The sequence below is a fragment of the Grus americana genome, chromosome 9 (genome assembly GCF_028858705.1).
Source record: "Grus americana isolate bGruAme1 chromosome 9, bGruAme1.mat, whole genome shotgun sequence".
NCBI lineage: Eukaryota > Metazoa > Chordata > Aves > Gruiformes > Gruidae > Grus > Grus americana.
The window spans coordinates 29,042,321-29,070,118 of NC_072860.1; the positions used below are offsets into that span (position 1 = coordinate 29,042,321).

The 27,798-nt window shown below is 40.4% G+C and overlaps 1 protein-coding gene across 6 annotated transcripts in view; it reads right to left on the reverse strand.

The window, feature by feature from the left end:
* Positions 1-448: 448 nt before the first annotated feature.
* TSC22D2 (TSC22 domain family member 2) overlaps positions 449-27,798 on the reverse strand; it is a 31,065-nt gene continuing 3,715 nt past the window's right edge. Inside the window, exons 2-5 of one of the 6 annotated variants that reach the window (XM_054834895.1) lie at positions 15,943-16,016; positions 11,226-11,297; positions 2,693-2,744; positions 1,766-1,904 (exon numbers count right to left, since the gene is read on the reverse strand). In XM_054834895.1, the coding sequence (XP_054690870.1) occupies positions 2,704-2,744; positions 11,226-11,297; positions 15,943-16,016 (187 nt within the window). In that variant the 3' untranslated portion in view covers positions 1,766-1,904; positions 2,693-2,703. Of the gene's footprint in view, positions 1,905-2,692; positions 2,745-11,188; positions 11,298-15,942; positions 16,017-27,798 lie in introns of those variants that run through there. The other 5 variants (XM_054834893.1, XM_054834898.1, XM_054834899.1 and 2 more) reach the window with 5 other exon arrangements.

A 27,798-nucleotide genomic window follows, 5' to 3' on the forward strand; every position in this document is an offset into this window, starting at 1 on the left:
CGGTGCAAACCCAAAACCAACAGGGTCACTGACAGCATCAGAATCGTGCTTTTCCTAGAATAAGAGAGTCTGTTGTGAAATCAGCAGTTACAATTTTGGCATTACTCTATTAGTGGCTCACTGAGGTTACCTTTCTCCATTGTGTTAAGAAAAAAGTGTTACTGAATTTAGTTACAGTGTAACAACATCTACAGCAAAAAAAATGTCAACGAAACTGCAGTTTCATTTCAGAAAATGTGTTAAAATATATATATTTATGCATCAATTTGACACACTGCGTTAGTTTACACAAATGATGGTCTCTCTTGAAACTGTATTTATGAAATGTACATTTTTAATTTAAATACTCAGTATACACTGCACTTAATCTGCATGTTGCATTTATTAAATACATTAAAATCTGCAATGTAACAAAACGTTTTCTGCATACGAAATTCAAAACACCATTTTAAATGAACAAAAGATGGCTCACTTCATTTATTTTTTTTTAAACAACTAGTGCATAGCACACTAGCTCAGCTCCACCAACACCAGCTGTTCTTTCTTTATTTGACATTGTTCACAGACTATTACATATTACAATAAGAGTGCTGGATAAAAACATGAGGTACGAAAGTGGTTCAAAGATTATAGGTCATGCAGATCATGCTAGACAGCAAAGAAAGTTGTGAATGAGAAAACACTAAATAAAAATACATAAAGAATGTGCATTATAAAATAAAAAAAAACCTCAATTACACAGCTTTGCTTCTTTGGTTACAAAGTAGGTTGAACAATTTCACAGCTTTTTATTCCCACCCAAAAAAAAAATTATACGAAATGTCAAAAAGCAGAGGAATCATGGCAATTTCTCTCTATTAGAAAGTAGAAACAGAAATGAGCAAAGTTTTCTTCATCAAAATAGCCCATCAATTATTTATTATATCACAATAACTGGTGACTACCTGTACAGATGCACTATGGTCTTCATACTTACACTCTATACAAAATTTACATTCAAGCTGGATCTTTACTACCGTAAATAAATACCAAAGGTAAATTGCCATTAGTGTTAGAAATATGCCAGGATTCTTTTGTTCAAATTATTGCCTAAACATTTTATCTATTAAACGCAATCCCATCTACCATTTTACTTATACATACATTTATTTAAAAAAAAAAATTAAAAAAGTTCTGTGACATTGTTCATGTACATTATGAAAATAGCAGCCCTGTAATAAATAAAACAAATAAATGAAACTAATGTAGGCAAACGTTACTTATATTGAAAGAACAGTGGCTCTTAAGATGAATTGTTACTTCTTACCAGATAGCAAGGCTCAAAGTAATCCACGGGAAATGGAAACCTTGGGGAGCCACCGAAGCTCTTAGAGACCTCACTCCTGCACACCACGCAATGCGTTCTGTGCATTACTAACTCCTCCTCCGACTTCCCTTGTGCACCGATGGCTGAACAGACACCAACTGCACTTCATGATATACCGGTGAGGGACAGCTCTTGAAGAATGATTGTCTAATACTGAAAAGGCCAAACACACAACAGAAGCATGGCTACTCGCTTTCATATAAAGTGGAAAGAACATCAGTGGCACACAAGGACAGACTGCTCTCAGGTTTTTGTTTTCCAAGGAGGCGAGAAAGCTTTACGCTGAGGAGACATTCGGCTGCTGTGGAGGTTGCGTTGGCTGCGGAGGCTGTGCTATCACTGCTTGCGCTTGTGAAGTGCTACTAGGATTGGCCTGTTGGGTTGAAAGTTGGGATAGCTGATCATTGTTTGAAAGAGATTTTAACAGTGCGTTTTCTCGTTCAAGTAAAGAGTTTCTTTCAACTAATTCTTTTATTTGTTCCTTCAGGACTTCCACTTCTTCTCTTACTGCATACATCAAATGGCTTTTCACTAGATCCTGTGAAGAACAAGTTAACAGTTACACCAAGTGAAAGAACAGTCTCATTCCACTCCCCAGAATTTACTACTTTACTGCTTTCACTGAACTAAGTGGTAAGCCTGGAAAACTGAAGCACTCGTCACTAAAAAGATATGAATAAATTAGCCTTCAAGAGCAAATAAGCTAGCTCTTTAATTCACTGTGAAGTGGCCCTCACATCAAAAGCTCTGTTTCCAGCATTCAGCATTAAGTTCAAGTCACCTCGGTTACGCTGAAGACAAGGACTAGGACTACGTTCCAGCTTACAGGGAATGAAAGCATCAGCTCTCGAGCACTGGCCTGGAGGCGGGAGTCTGCCTTGCACAGTCCCAAGCACCGAGGTATACAAGAACCAAGAAATAAGAAAGCCTCTAAATCAGCAGAAGTCAAACAGATGTAACTGAAGCTGAACGAAACGTCAAGGACGGCATAGCATAAGTGACAATTAAGAAAAACTAGTAGTGAACTTCGCTAAAGTAAGACTTAAATGTGCTATTTATTTTCAGCACCCCTTTAAGTTCAATCAGCTTGTTCACAGAAATTTGTAGGAAAATTCATGTAAGAACGCCTCTGGGCCAATAGTAAAGGTAACCCTGGTTTGTGGTCATCCCATAGTTGATACAGAAAATCCTTTTTTCAAATGACGGTCTCAGTCTGACCCGACTGAAGGGATGTTACGGACTCACGGAAACACAATACAGCTGGAAACTTACGCTCAGTGACGAACAGCTAATCCTATTAGAAATAACAACTTAATTTTTACTTACCATTGCCTGTTCTATTTTGTTGTCAATGGCAACAACACTTGCACCAGATGCACTGTAAATATAAGGAGAAAACTTTGTGAGCATTACAATTAAAACTATGCACCCATTGGTACCCACAGGACAGAGGCTAAAGCTTCAAGAATTCAGTACACAACCACGGGGTTCCCCCCGCTGTATTGCCCCGTACAGTTAGAGCTCCTAGAGACACCACTCCTTCAGTTTGTAATTCCTCAGACTATGCTTATAACACCCATAACCAGAAAAATGCATTAGAATAAACAGTAAATTAACTGCTTTGATTCCTTGCCTCACTACTTGAAGACTATTTTGCAGTGAAGCAGTTCCTGGGTCAGGACAGCGTTTACCACTTTACAACCAAGTGGCAGCAGTCGATAGAAGAGTAAGACACAACAAAACCCTGAACTGCATGAGCGCACCTACTCGGTTTCAATGAATCCTCGTGGGGTCACGTTTAACATCTAAGAAATGCATGGGCTGGTTACAGTTAGGGTCAGTCGTGTTCCAAACACATACTAGTGCAGAACAGTCCAACCACGCACCCAGCGATCACTGTAAAAACATGCATTTACTGTGTGAAACAAGATGCTGAACTACATCTTCAAATCCCGGGCTACGGCAATCCCAGCCTTAACATTTCTGGTCTGTTTTCAAGTTGCAACACACGAACACAAGCCAGTCGCTCACTCGTAACTGGAGTCGGACTTTCGGGGGGTGGGGGGGTGCCCCCGATCTCTCCGCCTGGAGAGGAGCTGCAGCCCTCCCCAGGCGGTCAGACAGGGCACCCCGCACTGCCGGCTACCGTGGAGGAACACCCGCACAGCTCCGTCCACGCGCGCTGGCGGTCCCGTGCTCTCCGTGTCTGCCCTCCCACGCTCGGTGTCAGTGGTCCGACTTCACTCCACACAGGACCGCAGTTCTTGGACTATTTGCCAGGCCTGCCAGTGATAACTACTGATAATGCTCCCCAGCGATGGAAGTTGCTATCAGCAGTGTGCAGCTACGTTTAAAAAAAGTTAATGTACGGGAAAAATGCAAGGTTTACAGTCATGCTTGGAAACTTGCCTCTCTGAAAATAAGCAATACTCACTGAAACCAAGTGTTAAGAAAAAAAAATGCTGAAGTACTTAAGGCTTTTTAAAATGACTATTGGCAACATGCTCAGCAGTATTAGCTACATATGTGAAACAAAGCTCTACTATTGAAAGAATATGACATTAGAGAAATCCATTTTAACAAGTCTCACAAGAATTGTCAGTACCTAGCACCAAGCGTTTACAAGTAAAAGGAATCAGCTTTTCAGACTGCGGGAGCGACAGCCTCTATTTCTAAACTGAACAAAGCTTGTAATCTAAAACAAAAGTGCTGAAAACTCATTTCACAAGAAAATTGTTCCAGTGTCTTACTGTCTTCTAAGCCTCTTTCAGCCATACTCATGGTAAACCACCTCAGAATAAAAAGTATTTGTAATTCATGACAAGGTTGAATATTCCTTTCCATCTTGAATTAACATGTTTCGGCTCTATCTGAAACTCAAAAATGTCTGTGCTCAAGAGTCATTGAAATCCCCAAGACTGCTCCACACCCCTGATACAGCCTTTCATGAACACTGCTCTGGAAGTCAGGTGAGATAAGGAGGAACAGAATTAAAGCAAACCACATACTTTGTAGTGAGATCTGCTTCTGCTCCTTTACAGCATAATTATACACCCTTTTGTCAATACTTTTCCAGTTAAATTTGAGATTGGGACTCTGTTGTTCTATTCTCGTTTCAACTATTTTGCAGCATGGTTATTTTAAAAATGAAGTTAAGGCATTCGATCAGTTCCACGAAAGAGCCTCTCAAGCAGAAGACAGGCAGTCTTCCCCATAACCACCTGCACCGCTCGTACCCACTCGGCGTGCTGCAGAAGCACCTTTCCCATGCTGTACCCTGTGCTCCAAATCCTCGCCTGCCATTTGAGTGCAGCGTTCCTAAGGTGGGCGTAAGAACTGTCCCTTCCCGTAAGTGCGATCTGAATGCAACCAGAGAAACTATCGCTCTCCCACCCACACTTTACACTTAAAGCGATACTAACAGACATAAATAGTTTATACGCTACTTTTATTGTTTTTAATACTCTTGTTGCCCTTATCAGCTTGTGCTATCATCGAAGCACCAAGTCAGGATTCCAGACCTGCTCCCTGCACAAATCCCGGTGAACACCCTGCTTGTCTCCAGCAGGCAGTCTGGGACCACGCAGACCACCACTGCCCGCCCCAGGAGAAGTCCCACGCTGACAGCGCAGCCTTCGATTAGTCAGATTTTACCCTGACGACTATTTCATTTCGCTTTCTAAAAGCAGGTGAGAATTAGGATTTTATGCTAGCACAATTCCCATATGATTCTGTCCTTTATTCATTTTACAGTGCTCCCCAGAACAAACAGCTCCTCTGAGACACTCGGAAGCAGAGTGCTCCAGCGCCAGCTATTCTTATGGTACAGTCCAAATATGCTGCCAAATCTTAAAATTTTCTATTTTTCTCAAATCCTCTGCTGTTGATATCAAATCCCAGTTTGTATAAAAATATTGTATCCCATAGCTGCAGAATAAAATTTATAGATATGATCCAGTCCTTATGAAAAGGCAAGGAAAAAAATATCTGTTAAGTCTTTCCAATTATGACATTCAAAAAGCGTTTGATACATTCTGTGAGTGCACCATCCACGGTATACCCAATGTCTAAACTAGCAAGTTCTCGAGTTAGAAGTGCAAAGACACTATTTAGCGCTCATAAAAGAGACCGACTGCTATGCCATGCTTTTAGACAAAGTTGATTGCTCCACAAACTACAGAGGTCTGACAATTATTGTCAAAGCTGCTATATATAAACAAAAATCCACATCAAGTAACATAGGACAGTTAAAGGGATGCATTAGACATATAACTTTTTTTTGTAACTGCAAACTTCCGGCCCTCCCCTCAAGCTGAGCTTTTGCAGCCAACTAGCTACTGTACATACACGCTGTCACGTCAGAGAACAATTCAGTTTGACTTGGACCTCCACATTAAGGTTACGTAAAGGAAGGCTGACCAAAAAGAGGTTATATTGGTATACCCAGGTCACTCTGAAGCCCATCAAGTACACGGCAAGATTTACAGTCAGCAAACGAGACACAAGATTACCAAGTACAGTTTGCCATTTCCAGAGATGGATGGTAAACCCAACATTCTTCTACTTTATACAACTGACAGGCAAAACTATTTTGTCTGAGAGATCCCTGTTTTGATTGTTTAAAAAAATCCTACTAGCTTGAAAGTAATTTTTTCGCATTTTACTTCAAAAGACCAAGGGGAAAACCAGATTTTGACTGCTAATAACACTGCTTAGCTATAGCTAACAATCAGGTATGCAGCATTTGGAACAAAGCGTTTTATCAAATACTTACAGCCTGCACCTTGGAATTCTTCACGGTGTATTTTAGATACTTTTCTGCTATACGCCTACAACTCAAGAATAATGTTTTTGTTCCAAATGTCTTGCAGACAAAGCAAGAGAAGTGTCTTGGACAATCATGTACACACAGATTAAGAAAATGGGAAGAGAATCAGTGAGTCTAAGTGCAAGTCTGATTTCTAATGGATGTTACACAATACACAGCAGTCACACTTTCCGCAATACATCGCATTCTTAAAAGCCTCGGTACAATTCTGACTTCATTGCTGCAAAAACTTTTCCTGTGGAGACATGGTATCTCCGGAGCATGGCAAAATATTACTGGAAAGATGTTTCAGCATCATCAACTAGCTATAATATTGTTAAAAAAGTGTTTGATAGCCCCGTACATACCAGTGTACAACCTCACTGAAAATACAGATATTATATAATGATCAAACAAGCACCACTGTACTCAGCCTGGTGTTTTCACCATTAATGTCTTTAGACATACCTATCATTCTTCTGAGAGACATGTTCTCAACTTCAAATCTAGGTAGAAAGACTAGGAATCGAGCTTCAAAAATAAAAGCATTTGCAGCTTAATTCACTCTGTATGCTTAAAAAAGAATGCAGAGGTTCATTTTTAGAGATTGCACAGTTCTCAGTAATGTGCATATTTTACACCAACGCTGGATACATCAGGAATAAGGGGTAAAGAGCCCTACTTTGGCACTGTCAAGTACTAGACTAGGGAATAGCATTTCACATTCAAATGAGACTGCAAATCCTACTGACTGGATGATGTACACTAATTTTGAAGCTTCAGGTACTTTAGTCAGTAACAAAACACATATTCTGGATTCAGCTGTATTACCGATTATCTGCATACTACTTTCCAAAGGAATTTCTTAGCAAGTTACTCCCTAAAAGACTGCCAAAATGCCCGCATTTTCTTGCTTTTTCCTGCCCTTGATATTTCTTTTAAATTTTAGCATCAAAAGTTACTGTACTGTTTACCTCATGCTTTTAGATACATAATACCTATCACTCAACATTGCTAATCCTGCAAGAGTGGAAGAGACTGCCTGCAGAACAGACTACAAAAGGTACAGGGATGCTAGCAGGAGTCTTGCCCAATAGCCTCAGTAAGACAACTCTTCCTTTAAAGCGCTAGATCTACTTTGCTTTAGGTTAAAGTGGAAATGACGTTACACACCGCAGTCTCAGACAGACATCCCTGAACCAAGTGATCTCTCCTAGCTCTTCCAGCTCTTTCGTTGTTACTGCTTTAAATCAAACTTATCAAGCAACCTTTCTGGAAGGCACATAAGGTACCTTGAAGTGTTCCCACATTTGTTTTGCTCACAAGTGAACTACAAACTAAAACAGTGTGTGAATTTATCCTTTCCCCTCATTGGTTTACTCATTTATAAGCTACTGTAGTCACTTAACCAGCCACCCTTCATGTCTTACCACTATTTGAGCTCTTTAGTCCATCCAGAGACACTTTATCTATTCTTGTAATATTTATGGCATGTTTAATTAGCCTCCATCCAGTTACGAGATTTTATGATAGCTTCCCAATACAATCAATTATCCAGCCTTGAAAGACTATCTATGTAAATATTTCAAATTTCCATCTTTTTTATCAAAGCCACATGAGAACGTGATAGTTGGAGGCAGTGAATTCACAGCCTCAAGATTACTGGCCAATGCCTGGCTGTCCCTGCAACTCCCTGCTTAAGCTCCAGGTTAGTCAGCTCCTCCATCAGAGACGTACTTGCTTCCATAGGACGGTGACTTTTTCTTCGGTTTTACGTGAAACTCTCATAATTGATCTTAGAAGCAATGCATGAGCTCTATAAAAGACAGACTATTGCTGGGGAAAACTAAGACATTGTTTGAGTTGAATTTGTTTGGATTTGCTGGGTTTTGGGCTTGGGGTTTTTTTTACATTAAAGAAAAATGTGGCTCCTTATTAGTTTTGGTATGTTTTTGATTTACACTAATGAACCAAACGCTCTTCTCTATGCATGAAGACAGTCATGTTGGGCACCACTTCCAAGAGAAGTAAGCATCAAGAAACACGTTAACCACAACACTGATTGGATCAGTGTGTTACATGAAATGTCAGCCTCGTCCTAAGTTTCTAATTTTCACATGGAGTTTTAGACTTAGTTTCAAATCAGAACAGTTTCACCCCTAAAAGAACCTCCAGATAAGGCTACAATCAAAAAGTAGGAGATGTTTAGCTCTGGGCTTTCACCCAGCTCCAGGAGGAGCACCTCATTTAACAGAAAGGCACGGAATAGGGAAATGGAAGTTTGGGAAAATCCATCACATGAATAGATGCTGTCTAATTTATCACATTTACATAAGAGGATAGATGTTCACCAGCAACACTTAGAATACATTTATCTGGGTGCTATTGTGGGGAGAAAAATCCGCATTTTATGAATTAATGTATATTGTGAAGGTTTAATGCTTCACACAAAAATGCAATGGAAACATTAATCCCACTGCTTTAAATTCAAGTTTATCAACAATGGCTATGTTTTAGGCAAACCCATCTAAAGCTCCTATGGCACCACTGCCGTACAAAGGCAATCCAGGCACAGAAGAGCAGTCACCCACACTCATGTGAATATGCCAAGAAACCATTATTCCCCTTCTTAATCCTCCCAGTAACCACGCCAGCTGAAAAGACAGACCCACGAGACTTGTGCCCTTAGCAACACCTATGCGAACACTAGGCAGGAAAAACATTTGCAGGCTTCCTGTAAATGTGTCAGTAATAACTAGTATTTCACTAATATTTAATGCTTTGAATGCTACCAGCATTCTTCCCTGCCATGGTAGGGTAGTGAAAAATAAACAAGTCTCTATTTTACTGGAGCAATTTAGCAATATTTTGCTGTCTGTTGCAATAGCATGTGGTTAGCTTTGCTGACTTCAAATGGTCCCAAGAGATGGCTGGTCATAGGAGAATAATCTGTATTTGTTAGAAAAAAACACTGGATTACCCAGGAAGATTTTCTATTATGTTTACACTGAAGTCTCCTAACTCAAGCCCCCGAGGTTCACAAATTACTTCTGAAGGAGCTGCAAAATGTACTTACAGAGTCCACTGCTGAAGATCCTTATGTTTTGCAGTGTGTTAACCCCACATTTTGGGACGGGGAAACAAAGGGATTCTGAGGAAGTTAGATGAGCTTATCACTTACATGGCAGAGATTTCTTTTTCGCAAACTGGAGATCACAAAAAAGCCCAAACCACTGTACTTGTTACCAAACTACCTCCTGCATCAGAGGCCACCCTGCCCGCGCAGAGCAGAGCTACCGGGGCCCGTCAGTCCCGTCCTGCTGCTGGCAGGGCTGCACCCTACCCTGCGAAGGGCTCCCCAGAACCGCCCGTGCTGGCTGGGCCCTCGAAGCTCCCTCCGTTAGGTTTTCATCGGAAGTTTATTGGTGAAAGCTTTTCAGTTTCAGTCTTCTAGTAAAGCAAAGCTACATAATGTGATCTTAAGAAAATCCAGTAACTGGTTTATAAATGCAAAACCTGCTAAATGCTGGCAAAGACTTGGGAATTTGAACACATTAGAAGTTTAAAACTTGTATCAATCCTGATGAATTTGCTTCTATGTTTTTACAAATACTTGTTTTTACCACAAAGTGTTCAACAGCGAAGATGCCATTTACATACTTCTACCTGAATTTAATGTTTTTCTAGATCCCATTTACTTCCAGTACTTGCTTCAGACACTGTACATACACCTCGGATTTGTGAAGCCTCAATCTTAATCATTCATTATTTGCTTTTAGGGTTTTTTGAATCAGCTTCCTCATCTTCAGAATTATTTCAAGTTAAGAGACATGAAAACAGAAACATATGAAGGCTAGACCTTAAAGTGAGCTTTTGGTCTCACTACCAAATTTGTATTCAAGGCCCTGAAGTTTATTTCAGTTAAATAATAAAGTCCTTGGAACCTAAATATCATGTCTGTCCCATAAATACAGGAAAGTGGCATCATCCAGAGCTTAAAGCAAAAATGCAAATTCATACAAGTTTCTGCTAGAAAAGGAAGACGTGCTTTTGAAACTTAACCTAATGCTTGCACTTCAGCAAAAACCAGAGCAGGATGCATTAGCACTACTTTTAACCATCAGTGTTGTACAGTATACAAATTGTGGCCAAGCAAACTTTAAAGGATTCAGTTAAGCTTTGCAAGTTGAAAAGCCTCTCAAGTCAAATACAGCCAGTACAATGATGAAATAGTTATCAATACTTCAATAGCTTCTACAGAACTTGCTAAGCAGAAGTATTGTGACAAGCCAGAGCATCACAAGGCATGAAGTCACATAATCACTAGGACTTCAACTTAATGCTGACAAAAAAAAAAAACCTTCAAAGTCATTAAAGTGCAGGAAAGAAACAGTTTGCAGCTACTGATTAATTAGTAATGCATCTCTGACAAGTCATATCCATAACAGATATGACTTTGTTGCACTTCATTGCAGTTTCTCGCCATGAGTTCAATGCTAACTTAGTAGGTTTACTTTGTCCTTGTATCTTGTCATGGTTCACATTTGTTCCCCATCTAGCTTTACATAAGCAGAATGAAAGCAAGCCAGAAAGCTTCCTTTCCTGGTTTCGAGACCAAAGGATTTTAACTTTGCCAAAATTGTATTTAAACATAACATTTTCACAACTTGTTTTCTGATATAGGACTCAATAGCCACAATACCAAAAAGTTCCCTTTTTTTTTTTTGGAAAAGGAACCTGTAAATATTTTAGTAAAGGTCAGCTAGCAGCTGACTAGCATTAAACTCTTTCAGCTTACACATTATGTATGATGCATGCATAATGGCAGGAGGGAGAAAAAATGTCATGTCATATTTTAGACTTATTTAAAGTTTCAGTACAAATACTTCACTTCCAAGACTGCTTTCAGACCTTCAGGCTGCAGAAGCCTAATATGAAGTTCGAAGCACAAGCAGCAGTTCTGTGCAAACAAAAGTGACGAGAAACTTGCATAGAGCGAAGCTGTTCATGCATACCTCAGCATGTATGCATTCCATACTTAAGCATTCATACCTATCCCAGAAGGTCTTTGACTCACGTAACTTGTTGAAATGGAACGCTTGGTAGAATGCAGTTGACGGATTCCTATGAGATCCAAGAATCAGACAGACATATTGAAAATGGGTACGTAATAAAAATACTCTCTCATTCAACCTGCATTACAAAGTGAATTAGCTGTCTAGACAAGTTAAATTTATGTCCAAAAGTTTACAGACTTCACAGAATGCCTGAAGAATAGTTTAATGACTGAAAGGCCTTACTGTTTCCATGGGCTTCCATTAAAGACATACTGATTCAAAAAGTAATCCTGGAGCTCTATGGATTTTCATGCTATTTCAAGTCGCTACTGTAAAAAGATGACTGAAAAGCCATTAATGAAACATTTCATGTCATGCTGACAATCTTGTATAGGCAAACTGTATACCACTCTATACATACCTAAATTCAAAGATACATTTCATATTTTTCATATCTCACAAAGTGTCTCTGCAAACAGTACCCAGTATTTCTATTCTACTTAGCATCCTACTTGCTATTCAAAATGCACAACTTCTCCAAGCGGATCTAAAAGTCAGAGCTAAATATGCCACAGTCAAACTATGACAGATTGTTACAACTGAAAACCAGATCAAGTTAAAATTGAAAATTGGAATCTAAAATAATGCTAACTTTGTAAGTGGTTGTCATAGTCACCCTCATGTTGCCATCCAGAGGGACCCTGACAGGCTGGAGAGGTGGGCCTATGCAAACCTCATCAAATTCAACAAGGCCAAGTCAAGGTCCTGCACATGGGTCGGGGCAATCCCAAGCACAAATACAGACTGGGCAGAGAATGGATGGAGAGCAACCCTGAGGAGAAGGTCTTGGGGATGTTGGGGGACAAGAAGCTCAACATGACCCAGCAATGTGCGCTTGCAGCCCAGAAAGCCAACTGTATCCTGGGCTGTATCACCAGCAGCGTGACCGGCAGGTCAAGGGAGGGGATTCTGCCCCTCTACTCCACTCTTGAGAGACCCCCCTGCAGTACTGCATCCAGCTCTGGGGTCCCCAGGACAAGAAGGACATGGAGCTGTTGGAGCCAGGCCAGAGGAGGCCACGGAGATGATCCGAGGGCTGGAGCACCTCTGCTGTGGAGACCTCAGGCTGAGAGAGTTGGGGTGGTTCAGCCTGGAGAAGAGAAGGCTGCGGGGAGACCTTAGAGCCCCTTCCAGTCCCTGCAGGGGCTCCAGGAAAGCTGGAGAGGGGCTGGTGCCAAGGGCAGGGAGTGACAGGCCAAGGGGAATGGCCTGAAGCTGCAGGAGGGGAGATGGAGATGGGATGTGAGGCAGAAATCCTTCCCTGTGAGGGTGCTGAGGCCCTGGCACAGGGTGCCCAGAGAAGCTGTGACTGCCCCTGGCTCCCTGGCAGTGTTCAAGGCCAGGTTGGATGGGGCTTTGGGCAAGCTGGGCTAGTGGAGGGTGTCCCTGCCCATGGCAGGGGTGGCACTGGGTGGGCTGGGAGGTCCCTGCCTACCCAAACCAGGCTGGGGCTCTGTGTTTCTTCTTGATGTGTAATAGGGCAACTGTTGTTTGGAGGCGCTTTGCCAAGCAGTAAATCGGAGTGCTCTAGCTACCACCCACAGGCACCAGTAACCTTGCTGAAAGCCAAACGCTACGGCACAAATTCTGTCACCAGTGCCAAACCCCTGAGGCAGCCTGACCCTCCTCATTCAGCACGCATTGGTCCCATAAGATAGCAACTATACCATAACTGTAATTTGAAGATCTTAATTCTCCAAAGTCTCATCTGAACACTTAAAATTTACAAGATACTGGATGAAGCACAAAGTCAAAATTCGCTACTGCTAGTGGCTGTATCAGAGCATTATACTTCAGCTCGGAAACTCCTCTTATCAATACTCCAGTTCATCCTTACGTTGGTATAGCTATACCAGGCCTAGAGAAGAATGCAACAGCTTAGCTGAAAAGTCTTCAGAAAAGCTAGTATTAGTTCAAATTCCTTTTAAAGCAGTTTTAAAATTAGAAGTTTATACCAATGTTAGAAGCACAGGTTCCATCCTTTTTCTAAGTTCATGGCAAGAATACTTCTTAAAACAACTGTCTTCAAGTTATTTAATTATTTCAACTGAAGTCCAATTACTGTACAGTTGAAATCATAAAACAAAAAATATCACAGAAGCAGCACCATAATAAAATACTATTTATCTGAAGTAATTTGATTGCAATGGCAGGTGTATATCAAAAACCTCACAAGGATAGAGATATTTATGCATCTTCAAAGATCAGGAAATCACTTGTTTGAAGTGTTTATCACTCCTCCTCCCACCTCCACAACTCTACATTTAAAAAAAAAATTCCATGCGAGTATGGAATTTAGCTTAAAACCTGCTACAGAAGTTACTTGATCAAGCTGATAAATATCATGCTCTTTTGTTGGTACTATTTATGTTTTCATAAGAAGTACTGCACACTTGAGTGACAACTAAATACAACTAATTATAGGAAGAGCAACACAATAGCTAAAGGAAATTTGAGTGATATGGGGACTTAGCATATGGAAAGCAATTGGTATCTGCAGATAAGAGAGCATTCCTTTGTTGAATGGAAGGAGGAAGCCCAAGCTCTTAATTCAGCTGTCTGTGAGGAGTATGTAAAAACTCCCTTCCTCAGAAAGTGACTGTAAATAGAAAGTCACTTAACTTCCAAGATAAATTTACTCACAGCATATAAAACTCTGTTGCTATTGTTAAGTATAAAAAGTTGTGGTTTATAACCACACGGCATATATTTCATACGGTCTATTTTTATACTGATAATCTATATATTCTTGTACTATTCTTAAGCAAGTATCTGGGAAGGTGTGAAAGTTTTCCTCATTAAATTCTCATTTGTACCCCCTACTGTTGAAATTGCTTTTGCATTACTTCAGACAATTAAGAGAACTTTTTTACTCTGTAGGTATATTTTAGCACAATGTTAACTGGAAGGGGATGTGAATGTGCCACCTAAACAGGAAAAGCAAATCCACAGAGGTATGGATGATGCCTAATGGGCAGGTCTGAACTAACACGACTGAGTTTCAGACTGTTGAGGCAAACGGTAAAAGGTTAGAGAATTACTAAAAACTCCTCTCAGTTTGCAGAAACAACTGAGAAAGCGGCTTACAGAAGTAGTATTACCTAGCCTGCTGCGTCACAGCTGAAACACCAGAATTCCTTCTGACACTGCCTTAACTGACTGCAGAGACAGCCTGGACCCGGAAAGCAGATTCATCAGGCCCCCTCCCGGCAGACGGCTGCGTCCGAGAGGTCAAGACTCGGTCCCAGTTGTTGGCAGATCAACACGGTGGAACCAACAGCCCAGAAAGGGGATGTCCCTGACACCGAACCAGAGAGCCAGAGCCCACCTCCTCTTCCACAGGAGGTACACCAGGCACTTCTCTTCCTCCATCCCTGGTGAGAGGGGAGAGCAGGTATTCCCAAGGATAGAGAGGCTCAATTCCAGTCCCAGGGACTGACACAGACAACTAACTTAGCACACTGAAACATTCAAACTGTATCTCAATTGGTAAAATAATGCCTCCGTGTCTCTATAAAGTCCTACAACACATACTGTATTTGTTTCCTCTAAAAGCTCACAAACATCAAGATTCACAATGCACTCCAATGTTACGGTTTCTAACAGTTTTTGTGCAATAAAATTTTCATCAAATTTCAAAGGATGTGAACTTACTCAGTTCTCAGAATACTTGAACTTCAAGTTGTGCCTTTAAAAGGGAAGCCTAACCCCCATCCAAAGTCTCACCTCATACTCATAAGAGTATCCTCCCACTGCCATTAATCATGACAGCATATGCCAAATACAAACTTTATTCTAGAGAGCTCTGCTTCACTAGAAACCATGCCCAAGAAAGCTGGCAAGTTTTCAAGTATACAGATAAATGCCTTTTAGTGTAAAAAATGATACTGGCTTTGGAAGTGCTGGGTATCAGCTTGGCACACAGAGGCTGCTGAACAGATGCCTTTTTTCCAGCTACCACCTTTGAAGGAGGAATAGTAACATCTTTGTTCGTGACATAGCTGAAGCTATGTTTCAATCCTCAAACTACTGACCAACATTAGCAATTAAGGGCAATAAGAGGAGGAACACGAAGAATGCCACAGGGGTTTTTTTGTCCCAAGGTGGCAAATTAAAAAATTCACACTAGACCACCTCAAACATTTCTCTCTCAATATCACTGAATGTTATTTTCATTAACTTTGAGAACAGGAATAATCCAGAAGATTATAAAGGCCTAAGCACCTGTCTTTCAAAAACATTAAAATAACAGGTCAGACAGCCTGTGCTCAACTCTTCAGAGGAAAACCAAAGTAGAACCACCTATTTATTATTACCTAGCAAGCCAATATGGATGGCCTTTTGAGAAGCTTATGTCTGACAAAAATTCCTTCTGCAAAAAATTAACAGGCCTCATATAGAAAGAACACAGAAGATGTGATCACATTATAAAATTAGTAGAGCTTTTAATGCCATCTTGCATGACATTTTTGTAAGTAAGAACATGGCTTGTACAAAGCGGGTCCACCATTGGTGACTACTCTGTACACGTGGCTCTCCAATGATTCAGTGGAAGGATGCATCAAACAGAGCTCTCCAGGGGTCTCCTCCGAGTGTGTTATAGGATACTTTAATCCATGACTTGGACAGTGGAGTACAGACTATCTTTATACCTGCAGATGATCTGCAAGCACTCTGGACAGCAGGAATAGAATTCGGGAAGATCTTGCCCAATTGGAGCAATGGTCTGAAATAAAAAGGATGCAATTCAATAAGGATAAGCATGAAGTATTACGCTCTAGAAGAAATAATCAGCTGCACAAGTACAAAACATGGAATGAGTAGCTGACTGAAATTCCACAGAAGAGAATCTAAACAGAAGTTAAAAAATAAAAATCTTGCAAATATGTCAAACTCGCAATACTCCTCCTACACAGAATGTACACATACTAACCAAATCTTTCTTATTCAGCCCTTCTGAGCCCTTAACTTAGATTTTATGGCCAGTTTTGCATATCAACACTCCAGAAGCATATAAGCCTACCAAAGTCCAGGTAAAACCACTAAAAGACATGTCATATTCCAATTTTTTTCCCTATAATCAGAATCACTAAGTAGGAAAACCAAGCATTTAAAAGAGATGAAAGAGATAGCTACAGGCTGCACACAAAGTATCTGCAAAGGAGAAGAAAAACTTATTTCCATACCAGCTTGGTATATGCACAGCACACACATTACAGGGTTTAATTGCAGCAAAGAAAGTTTAAACTATGCATCAGAATTGTTTTCCACACAAACAGCAAAGAATAGAAAAGACTTCTTACAGAAGCAGTGTGATTCAAGAAGAGATCAAGTCATTATTGCTCCAAAAGATTTCAGGCCTGTAAGTCTCCAGATCAGCCCATAGGCCCATCTTTCACAATTCTTTGAGAATTCAGGACATCGCTAGCAAGAACTTTAAAAGCAGAAGTTCTGCCTTGGAATAGGATCAACTCCTACAGGAACCAAATTTAACTATGAAACAGAAAAGAAAGAAGTAAAGAAAGAGCATGTTTATGCTTTGAAATCAAACTGCCTTTGCGTTCAACTGTAAAGTTCATGTCTTTTCTGGTGGAAAGCGAGAAGTGACCATTCTAGAACAAAGTTCTTAGTTGCAGACAAAGCTCATACTGAAGCACCAAGTTTAAGATTAGAAAGTATCAGCAAAACATCCATTATTCTCGTGTTCCTAGTCTTAGAAGTAAGGTCACTGACCATACAGCGATGCCTCAATAGGACTGGGAATTCAACAGCTTCCCATCCTTTGCACAGGAAGCTATAGGAGACTGACAATATGCCTGTAAATAAAACCCTGCTCTTCTGCCACATTTGTCAAAAAAAGGTGCTAGTATGTTACTTTGTACATCTACATTACTTGTGGAGTGCCAAAAGTGAACTAACCGCTTTGAGAAAGAAGTGACTCAAAACCAGCCTAAAGACGAAGTTAGATAGAAGTATTTAGCCTTTATGCAATGTCAGAATTATTATTTAACAATCAAGAGACACGATGGTAAGCACGCAGTCTGAGCTTATTTAAGAGAACTATCGGCACATACAGATGTGTTCTTACTGTGGTGATCAGGGTAGGTAGAGCCATCAGCTGCTCGATTTGATGTGCCCTAAAGGACAACAAATTAATCCTTCCTTGGTTTCTAAAGTTTATAAAAAAATTGATGTATTATTGCCCAGAAGCATTTCAAACCCAAGTTAGTTTTTAGTTATATGTCTTACCAATCACCAATAGAAGGCTGTGTTTAACTAGGTTACTAGCTATGACCTGCAATGAAGACTGATTACAGTTTGTCTCCAAATTAGAACACTTGACTTGGTTTATTCAGGATCTGAACCAGGGGACTTGCAATCACTTGTTCATAGCTTATCAGAAAACTCCCAGTACAGTTTATGGCATTTCAAGATTATGTTTACACTAGTAACAGAATTCCTTCTCTGTCCCTCTTCTTTTGAAAGGCATTTCACTTTTTATCACCTTCCATTTAAACCAACTGCAACTCTGAATCAGCTTTATTTCATCAGGCTTCACCTACAAAACAGAGTAACTGGAGCACAAAGCTTTGCAGGAGAGAATTGACAAAAACTAAATGTGGGAAAGTCAATGTGGAATTAAGGGGGGGGGGGGGGAATCTCAATATTAGAGCTCAAGTTTTGTGTTCAATTACATATTCTGTTCACATAGTTCCTTAAAGCCATTATACTTGAAATACATGGCCTGAAAAACCAGCAAGAATTAGATGCCGTTACATTCAGTTTTGGGTGCATTCTAGCTACAGACGACAGGAAAGGCTGACTCAATTAGCAGCCTGCGTGACAGTTTTCAGGACACTGGCTCTTAACCACCATGATGGACTTTGAAAGGGGTTCACAAGCTACTTCTAAATGAAAATATTCTAACAGTGGAGAGAAAGCATATTGCATGGATCTGATCTCCACCAGAAAAATCAAAAGATACACAAATTCAAGTGCTAAAAATCACCAAACCAGGACATGCTCAACAGCAATTCTGTAATTGAATTCAAGAGGAAGATGATGAAAGAACAACCAGATGCATTAGCAAGAGAGTGCCAGTCGTACCAGCACTTGGTTTCAGCTGCTTTCAAACAAACTACATGCTTCCTTTCCCAACACTTTCAAAAACAATGAAAATCACCTCCAGGTATCTTTACTGAGAGAACTAAAGCAACACACATCACCTGGAATAAGACAGGGAACTCTGACATCAGCAGCTCCGTTTCAACTATCCTGATGTTTGGATTTCAAGCGTCAGAAGAGAAAACTAGACTTTGCTGCCAGAGTTGCATCCTCCTTTCCATAGCAAAGATCAGATCAGTAGCCCGTATGTGCTCTCAGATGATTTTGGGAAATAATCTTCTGCACTGACCAGACATCTCTAGGGAGAGGTGAATGATAGATGACTGTCTGAAGTGCACAGGGTACTAAAGTCCTGCAGAGGCATTTCACCAATCACTTGCCTGCTCTGTTGAGATGCTGGCATCAGCTTTCCCCCGCTCTGGGGGCCCAGCTCTCCAGAAAAAGACACCAGTAACATTTTCAGTCCCTATGAATGCTAGGGAAAAGAGTAAAACCACTTTTACAAAAACTGGTAATGAGAATGCAACATGGTCAGACCAGAGGGACATAGCAAATAATTTAGTGAGCAAGTTAGAAGCTTCTCAAGTGTTCCAGCCCACCCTGAACAAAGAGCAGTCACTGGTATCACCACATGCCCTCGCCCAAGGACAATCGCCATCCTCCTCATTATACAGGAGAGATGCCAACAATTTCTTCTTGTCCCAGCACTGAACAGCTGTAGAAAACACTTTTATACTTGACCCACCACTGCATTTTAAAACATACTCAAAGCCTTTAACAGCCTTGTACCAGGTTAGAGCAGATGCACTGACAGACCTGAGGTGATACTGATTTGTGAGACAAAAGGTGATCTAGCTTCACTTCTACACTTCATTATTATGTGATAAAATAGCAGGAAGTTTTCTTTTCCTTCTTCCCTTCCCCACCCCCAAAGGATTTGACTATTGACTATGGAAATCTGGTCTAAAAAAAAAAGAAGCATTTTGACACAATATTCAATTCAAAGTCACTCAACAGGTTCCAATAATTTAGTATGCCTTCTGCAAACACAAAGTTCCTAGATGTAAAATCAGGATAGTTTCTTTTACTACATACTCCAGAGAACAGCTAGTACAAAACATTCTTTAGCACAGGCATTTCATAAAGATTTGCTTTACAGAGGCTACCCAGCCTAGATGCTTCAGGTGGAGCTGCACCTAGTTATTCACTTAAGTCTACCAAGTTTCACTAACAGTAATTCAAAGCCTTCTCTGATTAACATCACTTTGTAATTTCTGCCTTTCACATCTCTGGTAGACACTAACTCAGTAGAGCATAGGAACATGAGAAATGAGACAACAATTTCCGCTGATTTTATTACATTATTTGAAAGCATGAGTCCAAGTTTCTTTATAGAAAGAGTTAAAGTTTACGTATACTGGTGAAAATTAACACAGCCAGTAGGACATCGTGCTTCCTGTTCAGAACCTTGGATCAGTAAAACGGTGGCACTTTGCCTTAAGACATAACTGTCAAGCAGTCAGTAGCTGTGTTTGGTAATAATCGTTCAGTATTTCTAAAAGAGTTTTGCTGAAGAGTTCTAATAGTAAATTCTGATATGACTCTCTGATATTTCCATATCATGGAAAGAACAATGCAAGTGCTCATCTTCTAAATTTCTTCTTCTGATTTCAACAGCTCCAGCTCAAAACTCTAGGGTCCAATTCCCTTGGGTCCCAGAAACTGGTCCCCAAACCTCAGGAGTCCTGTCTAGTAGACAATCCTGTAATCGTAACAGCTTTAAAGACTCACTGATTATTTTTTCTATCCTCTACATCCCATTTTCCCACTTTCCAAAGCCAGACTTGGTGCACTTTCAGTTCACTCTTGATTAGTACTGCTGTTCCAGTCAGGTAACCAACGCTCTCGTCCTCTTCCTCCCTGCAGACAGCATCATCATGGATATACGTGCTAATAAAGCAAGGCTGTTTTGTGAAGGCTGTCATGGTTGTCAGTCAGGCTGAATTTTAATTACATCATCTTACAGACTGTGTAAGGAATAATCTGCGTGATTCTGTTCTCAAATCAAAACATGTAACAAGTGTAAAATTTCTCATACTAATGACTTTTCTCACTGGGTAAAGTTAACCTTCAGTTCTTGTAGGGAGGATATGAGACAATGTAGCTCACATGATGCACAGCTTAGATTAAAGAAAAAACCCACAGGGGATCACATCTTCAAAGAGAAACAACTACAGATTAGAAGTTGACAACCTTGATGGCAATGCAGAAAGGCTTTGCTTGACCCAGTCAGGGATTCTTCCCACTATTAAAGAAGCTTTCAAGAAAAGCCACAGAAAGGCCCATCAGTATTATCCATGTTTGGATGAACTGAGACAAGCTTAAAAAAAAATACTTTGAAAATAACTTACGTGGTCTCAACAAACATCTTGAACTTCACCTCACAAGGGATGGAGTCCTTCAGCATCTATTGTAATTTGCCAGTTAACATTACTATGCCATATTATTCTTTTGCAAATTATCCAATTCAAGAGAGCAAGCTTGGAATGCATTTTAAAAGCGGACCCTAATACGCTGGGATGAAAGGCAGTAGTAGAAAAGCAACATAAATTCTGTATTTCTGAATTTAAAAGATCCACATTTGCTAGTATTGCATTGTACATCAAAAATCTGGAAGAGATGTCGAAACTCTTAAAAATATTGACTTTCACACAACTTGGCTGGTAAAGAAAAAGGCATTTATTAATATGTATGAACATGTTATTGTAGAGGATTAGGCTCCTACTGCCTGCTCTGCCCACAAAACTAGATTTTCTCAAACCTATTGATGAAAGGGAAAGCTGCTTGTGATTATTGGTGAAAGTGGCCTTGCATAGCGGAACATCTGCCTTGAGTATCCATCTTCAAAGGAAACAACCCAAAAATGAGATATTTTTTTTTCCCCACTAAGTTACAGTACAGCAGTTTCAGATATTTCAGTTATCTATAAATACAAGTGGTTCCTGGGTTTTTTGACAACAAAATATTTCAATATTTGTGGGGAAAAAACAAGTGGAGAAAACAGATTCAAGCAGACTCAGCCAAATCCCACACGTCCTGACTTATGTGACATTGGTCAAGAAAGCATCTATTAGCAAATATTTTAAACTAAATACTTAGCTTTTAAAAAAGATGTTAGAACCTAGACCATGTATGGCATGGTTTATTACATAGTATATTATACATGTACATCTGCCTTTCCACACCATTTACAATTTTTTTACAACTCATCAAGTTTCAAGCCAGTCTGCACTCAGCCGAAGTTCTCACTAAAGCACTGTCAGTATGAGGGGCTTACCGCTTGGCTTAAAGAAACAGTATTTTTAAAGAGGCATTTGTAGGGTTGGTCAAGGTATTTATGGTCCTTGCACCCATCAAACAGTACTCTACATAGGAGACATTCCCAGTTGTCGTCATCTACACCCCTACAAAAATAGATGAAATAACTTGACAGAGAAGCAAGCAGGGTTTTTTTTAACCCTCATGTTTGATCACCCCATCCTCCAAGATGACAGATTAAAAAAAATCTTCAGATACTTCACCGAAACCAGTATCTCATTTCTTATCCATTCTACACTTCTCCATTGCCACCTCACATACATACCACACTTATCCCCTCCCAGAAATAAAACAGTCAGGACTGTGCCCTTGCTGCAAAGAAGGGAAACGGTCTCCTGGGCTTTGGGCAATGTGGTCTAGTGGAGGGTGTCCCTGCCTGCAGCAGGGGGGTTGGAACTAGATGATCTTTGAGGTCCCTTCCAACCCAAACCATTCTATGATTAGGCAAAGCATGGCCAGCAGGTCGAGGCAGGGGATCCTTCCCCTCTGCTCAGCACTGGCGAGGCCACACCTGAAGGACCGTGCCGCGTTCTGGGCTCCTCAGTACAAGAGGGACACGGACATACTGGAGAGAGTCCAGCAAAGGGCCACAAGGATGATGAAGGGACAAGAAAGCATCTCTCCTGTGAGGAAAGGCTGAGAGCGCTAGGACTGCTCAGCCTGCAGGTGAGAAGGCTCAGGGGGATGCCATCGGTGTCTGTAAATACCTGCAGGGAGGGCGCAAAGAGCACGGAGCCAGGCTCTTTCCAGCGGTGCCCAGGGACGGGACCAGAGGCGATGGGCACACGCTGGCACACAGGAGGTTCCCTCTGAACATCAGGAAACACTTTGTCACTGTGAGGGTGGCCGAGCACTGGCACAGGCTGCCCGGGGAGGTGGTGGAGTCTCCATCCTTGGAGATATTCAAGAGCCATCTGGACATGCTGGTCCTGGGCAACCGTTTCTGGGTGGCTCTGCTTGAGCAGGGGGTTGGAGATGACGACCTCCAGAGGTCCCTGCCCACCTCAACCAGTCTGCAATTCTGTGACTGGTTTCTGCTATTTCAGTTTGTAATCTTTAATGAGTACTAGACAAACATGCCAGTTGCCATTGTGATAGACAGCTGACACCTCTCTATGGTACCAATTAATATTTCTACCTTCTCTCTGCACTGTTAAAAGCATTCAAGCAAGCTGTAATGATACAAATGCATTCCTCCTAGCATCAAAGGGAGAACAGATATATACAAAACCCCCTCTTGGAATAAAATTATTTTGCACAACAGAAAAACTAAGACAAGCATCCAGCTGTCCTTCATGGGGCCGAGTTACTCACCTGCCCTGCATCAGTAAAAATAGATTATCCCATAACACAATTTACTAGCACTCAATACACATTTGTATTTATAAAGCATGAAGTTTAGAGATAGAGGAATTTTAAAGAAGAGGAATGAAGATACAACCTTACACTATACTTCAAGTGACCTTTTATGTCTGGAGAACCTTCTCAGGAGACAGTAGCTTTAGAAGTTACTATAAATACTTCTATCTTTACACTTTGTCAAATATAGGAATAAAAGCAGACACCTGTGGCTGACAATCTAGATTTATCTACCAGAACTAAACCAGTTGTACTTTAGCAGGAGGAGTCTCACAGAAGTTTCTTACGGAATCTGCCAACAGAAAGCACAAACAAGCTTTGCATGTTCCATGAGCAACAGAAGCTGCTAATCACCATCTTTACAACTGAAAAATTAATATATAGGCTCAACATGCAACAGGCCAATAGTCAAATATCCAGTACAGTAACAGGGAACAATTCCTTTTTATTACAGTGTCACCTGAAATCATAAAAGATTATCAGCACTTCCTGTAAAAATGCACAGCCTGAGAGAAATTTCAGTTCTTCAGTAGTTTGATAGCAGTTTGGTAGTCCTGCCTGCTCAAAAACCCTAAATACTTGAATATTCAGCTTTTAACAAGATGTTTAAAAAAGCTTCCAGGAAGCATATGCTGTTACTGCTACCATACAAGACAGCATTCAGAAATAAGCTGACTATGGAACACTCACACTCTTCTATAGGGGAGCAGAAAAAAATTAACCCACAGCAGCTGAGCAGAATACTTAGGAGAATGAGGTACAGAGAACCATTTATGTCAGAGCTGGGACACTACAGTCTTTAAAACACAATGAACTGTTTCAGTTTGTGAATTTCTTTCAAGTATTTTCCCCTTTTCCTCCTTTTAATAACTATCTTATCTGAAACACTCACAGCTCATTAGTTTTAAGAACACATTGACTCCTCCTTAACAAAGGCATTTGAATGTTTAAACTGGGAAACAGCGCTGTGAAATGAGCAACCACATTTTTCTGGTTAGATATCCTGTAATACTCAAGAACTGAATGCATGGCAGGATAGGTTTTCCATAATCTAGAAACTGGTGTGGTGCTGGAGTTACCTTACGTCCTTTTTGTTAGAGAAAGTACAGCAAAACTTGAACACAGCTAACTGGAGTTTTGTTTGCATTGACCATCATTTGATATCGCCAACTGTAATGCTCACCTCAGAAGTCCTATCTCAACTGTTTCTCAAATGCTGTAGTTCTGGCCGTCAAACTGACAGCACTCATGACTGGAGCACATCCGTCCATGTTTCATTCTCACCTGCTTCTGCAAACACTCATAAGCAGAATCCTTCAGGAGGAGAGCTGAGAACAGTCAAGCCTGCAGCTGCAGTAGAGCTCAAGTCTTTACTAAGTTTACGAGCAAAGTGAAGAAAAGGACAGCATTCAGTAATAGTGCAATTCAAGTATTGCTTACCGGTACGTATCTGCAGAATACTTTCTTTTTTCTTCAGGAGTACAATAAAAAATACATCTAGGGCAATACGTAAGGAAAGCCTTATCACAGTTACATTAATGCCCATGCCCAGTTTTGTCCTTATATTATGAACATGGTCTCAAGAGCTCAGTTTTATCAACAGTTAGTACACTACGCAAATACATGATTTAGCTGAGCTGAGAGATGCATGCTGTGAAGAGGTCTGCACAATCAGGTTTTCAACAGTTTAGCTGCTGTAGTTGACAGTTCACAATTGCAGCCATTCATTAGCATTCCTGGAATACAGCCTGCACAGTTCAAGCTGGTCAGCTATCTCTGGAAAATGATCTATACTCTGCTCCTTGTCCAACATGCCTAGTAATATTTTGCCCCAAAAGTCTGCCAAACATGTACGAGGTTTGAACAAGCTTTCTCAGTCACATTCTTTTAACAGAGGCAACATATTTCTTTTACCCCAAGAGCCAAAATAAAGTTATTAAGCCAGCTGGAATATTATGCTTGTCGACTACAAATTTGTGTATACATGGGCGTAAAGGTGAGCGGATGAACCGACACACTCTGACCCCAAAATCCTCTGGGGCACTCTGCCTGCCCTTCAGCCAAAGTAATTAGTGCTGCTGCTAAGGGCCAGCAAATGAAGAGTCAGGGAAGTCTTGAGATCCAGTTCCACTTGTGTTTTTATAGTATTTGTCAGACTCCAAAATCAAAGTGGATTGCACTATTCATATCTGCCTTAATAAGAGTACTATTTCCTCCACTCTCCAATGCTGCTGCAGTTTATTCTACTTGTAGCCACATTTAGAGAGGAAAAGAAAACTACATTATGCTGTAGATCTTTCATAACTTCCACAGAACATTTAAGAGCTTAGCAATTTAGACACATCAACTGAAAAAAACAGCTTTGCTTTTTAAAGGAAGGCTGTGACATGCCAAAGGGCTTTTTCTGTTTTGTGGTTGGTTTGGTTTTTTTTTTTTTTTAATTCTTTTGGACCACCTACCCATCGCCCTCTTCCCTCCCCCTCCCACCCCCCAGTAAGATTTCTTGATTAATTGATTCTTCATTATTCATCAGATCAATGCAAGAAACCACAGTTTTGCCTAGACTACTCTAGAAGTGCACTGGACTATCAGAACAGGAAATTAAAGGTTTGCAGACAGTGTGTTACAAAGAAAGCTCTATATCTATAGATACATTGTTCTATATTATCTATCTATATATGACGCTATAGAACCTTATACCTCCACCTTTAACTATCTTAGACATAGTTTGATTTAAAACAGCAGACTATAAACCAAGAATAATACAATGAACTTTTTGCAGAGATGACAACTGACCAGCTTTTTATATCAGACCTCTCTGTCTCATACTTACTGCATTTCCGCATTCGGTTTTGAAAGAACTCCCATTCCTAAACTATTTTACGTTTAAAACAGTATTCAGAATAGTGAATGACTTACTAGATAAATCCAGGATATTTAGAGCTATACAGTACTCCATGATGAATCACTGTTTTAGAAGATGACTGTAAGAGAATGATCTACAAAAGTTTCAAGTATGTACAAATATTTAAATATAATTGCAGGTGTCAGAAGAAATGTAGATACCCAGGAAGGGGAGGGTCGATGTGTCAGCAGATATGTTACACATTAATTTTAAGATAAAAGAGGAAAACGCTTTTCACAAATTTCTAGCTCTTATGATCACAAAGTAAACTCTGTAAACAAAACCAAGCGTTAACTTCCTGAACCTGCAGGCAGCCTGAAACAGTGACTCATGATGTGTGAACTCCCTTTGCGCCTTATTAGTTTTATCAGTGTCAACCCTCAGCCTATTAATGACACTTGAAGGTCTTCATTAACTATTTCACCACTGATTTCAGTGGATAAAGCAGCTGAGCATAAGCCCAAGGGTGTAGTGGCATAATTTAAATGGTTGGAAAGAGGAAAAAAGCAGGAGCAAGAAGAGAACAGCAGACAAGCAGGAGACAGTTTTATAATAAAGCCTTCTCAGTAAAGCAAATAAAACCAAAGTTGTTAAACAGCCTTAACAAGCTGCTAGGTTGTTTTTTTTTTTTTCCTTTCTCTGTCTGAAACCAGTGGAAGTCAGGATACTGTTTGAGGGGAGCAAAGAATAAGCTTAGATCTACTAACTCTGTATCTCCCACTTTGTATGAGGTCTAGGCCTGTTTAAAGTAAGCTTTTCCTGCTTATCAATATCGCTACTAAAGAAAGCTATTCCAAGCCAGGAGAGACTCTCGCATACCATATAGCTCCTTGCTTACCGTACCACTTCAGTAAATGACAAGGTTTTATCACCCTGTGCAGAAGCGGACAACTGAGAACTACGCATTTCTTTTCAGATAACCACAAGTTAGTTTCTCTCCTGAACATCATAACGTGGCATATAAAAAAAAAAGAGCGCGCTGCATTTAGAGTCCATTCCTATTTCTTACTCATAGTTCTCATAGCCAAGTTTAGAAATGAAAAATGCGTGAAGCAATGCTGTAAGGTGGCTCAAGTTCAAAGACAAAAGTATGGAAATAACTTTAAAAATCACCGTTCAGGGTAAAAGTACCAAGAACCATCTCACTAGTGCGCAACACAAAGTCAGCAGCCTACATGTTTGAGTAAGTAGGACAAGTTTGTCCTTATCATTGTATAAAGTGATTCATTTGTCACAGATAATCATGTCTGTTACTACAATTTATATAAAGTATTAGAAGCTATGCAAAATGAATGCAAAATACATTCCTTTCTGACTCCTTAATCATCAGAATGATTAAACACAAGACAAATCATCTTCTGATAATATACCGAGCTATGAAAAAACCCCTACAAGCTTGAAATCTAACCTTATTTGCACAAAGAAGAGTTTGTCAGCTGGGTCAGCAATCCTCTTAAGGTAGGCACAACTGCTAGAAAATATTAACCGTTTAACTTTTTAAGTCCTTTACCACTTTAATCAGAACTAGCACAGCTCTACAACACAGCCTTTGCCTGCATAAAAGCATTAGCAGAGTTACCATCTCAAAGACAGCATTTGTCAAAGCTCCAGTGAGCACAAGGCCGGCATTACTGCAGATTTAACGCTCCAAACACTAATTTGTCTTTGAGGTACCTTCTCCATCCACTACACCCTAACCCCACATACGCAGCAGCTTTACTAAAAGGAACACCAAGCAACA